At 44.2% G+C, this 7356-nt stretch overlaps 2 protein-coding genes across 2 annotated transcripts; one reads left to right on the top strand and one right to left on the bottom strand.

Moving 5' to 3' along the window:
* Positions 1–94: 94 nt before the first annotated feature.
* BGW36DRAFT_431037 (permease for cytosine/purines, uracil, thiamine, allantoin-domain-containing protein) lies at positions 95–1153 on the bottom strand (the record flags this gene model as incomplete). The annotated part of the gene is made up of 3 exons (XM_046220917.1): positions 95–106; positions 165–482; positions 563–1153. The coding sequence occupies 3 exons, from the start codon at positions 1151–1153 to the stop codon at positions 95–97; spliced, it is 921 nt and encodes a 306-aa protein (XP_046069177.1).
* Positions 1154–3377: 2224 nt separating this feature from the next.
* On the top strand, positions 3378–5521 carry BGW36DRAFT_386324 (putative myosin-crossreactive antigen). Its single transcript, XM_046217004.1, has 2 exons — positions 3378–4310; positions 4346–5521. Exons 1-2 carry the CDS (start codon positions 3681–3683, stop codon positions 5435–5437), a joined length of 1722 nt encoding a protein of 573 aa, XP_046069176.1. The 5' UTR covers positions 3378–3680; the 3' UTR covers positions 5438–5521.
* Positions 5522–7356: the final 1835 nt, after the last annotated feature.

Here is a 7356-nt window from a genome sequence, read left to right as displayed (position 1 = left end):
GCTGGCAAGTAGCTCCCAGGGACACAGGGCGATGGAAATAACCAGACCGATGTATGCGCCGCGCCGGATATTGATGAACCGGGGAAGAGACCACTCAGATCCATTCCTGCAGAAAACGAGTTGTCGACTGTATTAATCGCCAGTTGGCAGATAACAAGGCCAACACCGGCGAAGAAAGCTGCTGCTCTTGACTTGGCGTTGTAGTCCGTGTCCATCCATTTCAGAGCTAGGTTCGGTGGATTCCATATCGCTTCTCCGTATATCTGGAGAGAGGCAGAGGATGTCAGACATCCAAACACGGGGAGAAGTACGCCGAGGAAAATGATCGAAAACCATTGTCCAAACACCTGATCGCCCGGTTTTCGCGCAAATCGAGAGTAGTCTGGCTGATTGGTCAGGCCGACTGCGATATTACCGATGACTGTGGTAACGCCTTGGACAATCGCCCACCCCAGCTGGCTGGATGTCATTGGGGTTGCAGCCTGAGAGAGTAGTGGGCCGCCACCGTGTGCTTGGGATAGAGCCAGATCATTATACTCAGGAGTGTGACGAAGGAAATTACATTCATGACAACGAGTGGCTTGTTCGCCTTTTCTGGAGGCACCCATAGAATGGGGATGGTGATGAGGTTGTAAATAACCCAGCCAATGAAGTCCTTCGTCGTAAGATGGGACGATGCTGGAAACGTGTTTTCAAGATGTTGAAACCCCGAGAAAATGGCACTCAACACAGCTGTGACGCAAAGACCACCGGTCCATGCCTGTGTGGCCTGCCAGAGAAAGAAAAAGACCCTCTGAATAAGAGCCACATACGATCCGTATATACCCCATACAACACGAGACCAGACTGGGAAACCTATGTGCCATGTAGCCCCAACATAGCCGTTGAAGATAGCGACCAGAGCGACGATAATCTTGCCGAGAATGATGGCGATGACGGCCTGCCAGACAGAAAGGCCGATGGCAACGAGAGACGAACCGATTTGGAAGTTCGACAAGCAGATTTGATTGATTGCCCAGAAGGAAATGTAGGAGAATCTGTCCCAGGACCGTCGCGAGGGTGGCAGGGGACGGATATCATTGTTAATCCAGACAGATGACTTTGTTTCTGCCGTGGGAGAGACGGCTAGTGCGTCGACTAGGGAACGCAGCATTTTGATCTGCTATTACACGTTCGGAATATGTGTTCCTATTACATGTGTGAAATGTATAGATATGGATAAATCACTGCGGTTACAGAGATGACTGGTTCTTTAAGATAGTCTGGTAATTATCATTTGATATCCCTACTTCCAATGACTGATTTTACGCACGGCCAGTATGATAAGGACTACCTTGCCCTAACCAACATTCCCGATGGTTATCTTGCGTGGGTCATGAACTCGTCAACCACAACTTAGACTGACTCAGGAGTTTCGAGGTAAATAATGAAAACACGATAAATGTGGATCTCCGCCCAGCTTATATAGGCAAAACCCAGCAAATAGTCCAACATTTACAGGACCTGGGAATCCCAAATCCCGCCAAGCTGGTTATCTGCGGGGAAAAACACAACGCGATTCATGGGCGGAAGACGGATTGATGGACAAAATCCCGCGGAAAAAGCGGAGTGCGAATCGACGATAATGGCTATGTTGATCATGATACGCCTAGTTGATAATAAGCTGCTATATATCAGTTTGAGCGGAGGGCTACCTGCCTTTCTCAGAGTAGTGCACTCTGTCCTTGGATAGAAGCCTAGTACTGTTGTTGTGTTATTCTTATTGTCAGATTTAGTGCGAAAATTATAAAAATTAACCTTTTTACTATTTTTAATTTTTTATTAATTACCTATACTTATTTTTTTCAATAAATTTGTATTATATATAATATATCAATTTAATTTTTATTAAAATCTTTTATTTTATTTAATAATTCTAATTTATAAATATCAACATAATAAAGGTTAATTTTAAAATATGTATTTTTTAATATTATTAATTAAATGATTTATTATTATAATTAATTTAATTTTATATTAATTTAATTAAATAATTAAGTTTTGAGGTTTTTAAAAAGGCATGGGCGATCCGGGGAAAGAGTGACAGCTCTAGGCAGCCTGTCATTGGCAGGCTCCGCCCGCAAGTTTGGCCTCTAAGAGGGTAGCCAGGGCCCTACTAGCCCTATAAGGGCCCCGAATCTCCTACGCTGTTAAGCGGCTTGAGACAATGAATTCATTTATACATTCTAACACTGAGCACCAGTTCAAGACAGGCAGCAAGATAAATTAGAGGCATCAGGCCCCTAGCGCTCACTAAAACAAAACCTTCGTAACTTAAAGCTAGGCAGGGTCATTAAAATTGGTAATAATTATAATAAAATAAGATAAATTTAGTTTGAATGGCACAAGATGACAGTTAATCAGAATGAGTACGCAGCTTGCGCGTATCTTTGATGCTACTATATGTATAACACAAAAACTCGCCAGATACCACAGGCCATAATCAAGTACTATTCCACTAGAAGTCTTTAAGGCTATGATTCAAAGATAGTTGGCGATCCGGCCGCTCCAAGCGTCCAGCCACGTTGTACATATAAAGGGGCGAGGGCATTTACCCAGGCACGCAGCCTGAGTACGTTTATCACATATGGCAGTAGAACGATCACCAGACTTATCTTCATCTGAATCTATCTGACTCTCAAGATTCGTCTCACGAGTCCATAGCGCTGCATCTATCGCCCCGCGATGCCCGCCTATATCTCAAAGAAGACTCTCTGGTCGGCTAGAGAACCGAAATGTCTCAAGTTCAGCGGAGTTGGCATGGTTCCCACAGAAATCCCAAGAGTAGCAGAGAATGTGCTGCTCAGGGAGTTCGCCAGTATGAGATCGTGGGGTGGCTGTCACCCGAAAGCGGTCCGCCACCGTTGATGGAGCAGTAACTCCAAGCGGAACAGACGGTAGCCCACAAAGCTCGTGAAAACGTTCTCCACTGACTGCGACCACGGCGGCAAAAGTAACGACTGGATCAGGAGATGCGACACGGCAGTTGACTACTGGAAGCTTATTTGGAAGACACGGTCGGATGAGAGGTGGCGATTAGGAATAACTTGGGCTATTGTTTCGTTATTTGGGGCAGGCTCTTCGTTAGCTGTTGTTATCTTTTCCAGCTCGATATTCGCTATTACAGACGTCTAATATAGTGTATTTACCCGGGTGAAAGAGGCACCGCCACTGTGTCAATTCAACTAGAATTAGTTTTCTCGGTCTTGTGCGTCGTGGAGCGATGGGTGCTGGATGGTAATGGCACCAATGGCAGCACAATTAGGTATGGATCACTCGCTAGGTCTTTCTGTGTGCATAAATAGTCGGCCATCACCTGTCAATAAATTGCGACACGACAAGAGATCAAGATAAGATGGGACCATCCATACCAAATACGTACTCTCCGTGGCGGGTGGTGACAGGCAGCCAATCAAATTAGCAGCACTCGATCATATTGGTGGTTAAAAACTCCGGCTTTAGCGGCCTTCGCCTGTTCCGGTCATCACATGGTTGGAATCACATCAACATATGATGAAAAGAGAAACAGGCTTAGATTCAGAGCCGCAGACGGCGAAAATTATTTAAAGTATAAAACGAAATGGCATCGCGTGAGAAATACAAGTTCTTCGCACTGAACCACATTCATCTCTAAAACAACAATGTACTACAGTAGCGGCAATTACGAGGCCTTTGCTAGGCCACTCAAACCCGAAGGCATTGACAATAAACATGCCTGGATTGTTGGTTCTGGCTTAGCTGGACTTTCTGCGGCTGCGTTTCTTGTCCGGGATGCTCAGATGCCTGGAAAAAATGTCACCATTCTAGAGGAGCTACACCTCCCTGGTGGTGCGCTGGACGGGTTTAAAGTTCCTGAAAAAGGATTCGTGATTCGCGGCGGTCGTGAAATGGAAGCTCACTTTGAGTGTCTTTGGGATCTATTTCGCTCTGTGCCATCTATTGAAGAGGAAGGAGCCAGTGTTCTGGACGAGTTCTACTGGTTAAATAAGCGTGATCCAAACTATTCGCTGCAGCGCGCAACCATTGAACGCGGCCAAGATGCCCAGACAGGCAAGCTCTTCACTTTGAGCGACGCTGCACAGAAGCAAATGGTCAAACTCTTCTTGGCGTCGAGGCAAGACGTTGAGAATAAGAGAATTGACGAGGTATTTGGCCAAGACTTCTTCAAAAGCAACTTTTGGCTCTATTGGCAGACGATGTTTGCATTCCAGACTTGGCACTCTGCGCTGGAGATGAAACTCTATCTACACCGGTTTTCAATCATATTCACGGTATGCCTGATTTCTCTACACTCAAATTTACAAAGTACAACCAGTACGAATCGTTGGTGCTCCCATTGAAAAAATGGCTCGAGGATCAGGGTGTCAAGTTTCAATTCAACACCACAGTGCATGATGTCGATTTCGACATTACTGGTGATACAAAGCAGGCCACCTATATCCACTGGGTCCAAGACGAAAAAAAAGGCGGCAAAGACCTTGGCGTCGACGATCTAGTCTTCTTGACAATAGGTTCTTTGACGGAGAATTCTCACCTTGGAGACCAACATACACCCGCTACTATCCAAGACGGCCCTGCACCTGCATGGGATCTCTGGCGACGTATTGCGGCTAAGGGGAAAGATTTTGGTCGTCCAGAGGTATTCTGTGGCGACATTCCCTCTACAAAGTGGCAGTCTGCAACTGTGACGACCTTAGATAAACGCATTCCCTCGTACATCCAGAAGATTTGCAAGCGAGACCCTTTCAGTGGCAAGGTGGTAACAGGGGGCATCGTCACCGTACGAGACTCTAACTGGCTTATGAGCTGGACTGTAAATCGACAGCCTCATTTTAAGAGCCAACCTGCAGATCAAATTGTCGTTTGGGTTTACAGCTTGTCCACAGAAAAACCTGGCAACTATGTCAAAAAGGGCATGCAAGACTGTACTGGGGAAGAGATTACCCAAGAGTGGCTGTATCATATGGGTGTTCCAGAAGCCGACATACCAGTTCTTGCTGCTGAAGGTGCAAAGTGCGTTCCCGTCATGATGCCGTATGTTACATCATTCTTTATGCCCCGGCAGGCGGGAGATCGTCCTGACGTTGTGCCTACCGGGTCAAAAAATTTCGCATTCATCGGCCAATTCGCAGAAACCACGCGCGATACAATCTTCACTACAGAGTATTCTGTTCGAACAGGCATGGAATCCGTGTATCAGCTTACTGGGGTCGACCGCGGAGTACCAGAGGTTTTTGCTTCAACATATGACGTGAGGCACTTGTTGAGTGCGTCGTGTCAACTGAGAGATGGAAAGGAGCTTTTAACATGGATGCCAGAAAGGATACGAAAACTTTTGTTTGAGAAGTTAGAGGCGACGCAAATTGGGCAGCTATTGCACGAATATCATCTGATATAAGTTATAGAGTAGATAAATCTATATAGATATAGATATAGAGTAGGTTAATAATTATTAACTAAATTCATTTACTGATTAACTAGATTACGGTGCTAATTTCCTCGGACAAAAATTTGAGTGTAGATATCACAGATGGAGACGGCGCAATTAGTGATTATATCGAATTCGCAGTCTTCTTTGCACTTCATCATGCTTCTGGTTTCCGCGAATACAAAGTATGTCCGAACCAACGCCGAGAGTTTTCTTGTCTGTATTGTTGTAGTCCGACCAATCAAATTCAATTTAATATCGCCCCTCTAAAATTTCTAATTTGCGGATTTAGCGTGGCCTAGTAGAGAGGCTCTCGATTCCGGCCGAGTTATCTCCTATCTTGGTTGACTTCCGAAGTATACCCGATATCATCGATTTGACGAAACGGCCGATGATTTCATTTCCGACCTCACTATTGGTTTTGGAACTGGGCATTCGAAGTCCGACAGTCCTTGTCGAGGCGAGCAAGTGGCCAAGTATAATCGGTTGGTGGATATTGAAGACGAACTAAGATTTTCAAGGTTGAGTAACAGTCAGTACGCAGGGTCAGAATTCGTTTAGAATGTCCATCCGCGTGTTTAGATGCCATATATAATACTAGTTGGATCCAGCAATACTATGCTACAATAGGAATCTCCCATTGGCAATAAGTGTGCAGAGTCTGGAGAAATTTGATTCGGACGTACGTACGGTCAGACACCTCATAAAAGAGTCTTATTCACAGTACAGTAGGGAATAAAACTAATATTATTATCATAATCAATTTGAACGACCTTGCCTGGCTGTAAGCTGTGAAGGTCTCATCTTATTAGGCGCTAGGGGGGCTTATAGGGGCATACGCCCCTAATTCCCGCCACTTCCTGCCCCGAACTGGTGCCTAACGTTACGATGTACAAACGAATTCCTCGCCCCAAGCGGCCCAGAAATGTCGCCCCGGAATAAACTCATTGACGCCAACCAAACAATTTTAAGATTAGTACCTTTACCTTTAATATAAATAAATATTTTAGATTTATTAGAATAATCTCTTGTAATATAATTTTTTATTCACTTTACTTAAATAAATTTATTAGGATTACTTGAACATTAACATTTAAAAGTTGTAATTTAGATAAAAAGACAGAAATTTAATATAAAAATTCTAGTTACGTAAAATTATTATAATTTGATTAATTATTTATTACAAATAAACTTATATCTTATATTTTTTTATCATTTTTACCAAATTAGCCAAATTCTGACTCAGGAGCGTCCTGTCACGCACCGGGACCCACTCTAGTTGTCACTGGCTGTGTCGAGGAGCGATACGATGTGTTGAACCACACAGAGGTTCCTTGAGGGTAACTAGTAACGAAGTACAAAGGTTGCCGAAGGGTAAAGGTGAGGGTAAGACACAACTAAAGTAGGAGCGATGCCTTGAAGTGCCGTAGTACTTCAAGTGGGATTGCCTTGCTGACCCTTACAGTGTAACTGATAGTAATAATCGTAGTGACTTATGTTAAAGAACTATGCTAAGGTAAACTAGATACATGCAAATGGGTGTGTTTATATAGATGTCGTTCCTACAATATCCCTACAATCTGTCCGTATACAGATTGTATATCCAATCACCTTCTTGTCTTTTCCTACACTTCTCCTACACTCTTATTGTATACCCGAGTGTAGTTGCTTATGTAATGTGTAATCCCGTGTGAGTAGCAAACGGGCTGTGTGTGGTCGTGGTAACTGGTTGGCCGTGGTGTTAGCCGCTTTAACAGACACTTGCCCTGAAGTGGCTTAAGACATCCTAATCTGTCCTTAGCTTTGCATATGTTGGTTTCGTAACATCACTCCCCCTCCTTGAAGTCCTTTGTCCTCAAAGGTATAAATAGAAGACGCGCCCTCGTTCC

This window comes from Talaromyces proteolyticus, assembly GCF_021365285.1.
Source record: "Talaromyces proteolyticus strain PMI_201 chromosome Unknown BGW36scaffold_10, whole genome shotgun sequence".
In the NCBI taxonomy this organism is placed as follows: domain Eukaryota; kingdom Fungi; phylum Ascomycota; class Eurotiomycetes; order Eurotiales; family Trichocomaceae; genus Talaromyces; species Talaromyces proteolyticus.
The sequence above is the reverse complement of the archived record's forward strand: the minus strand, read 5'-3'. Positions and strand labels throughout refer to the sequence as shown.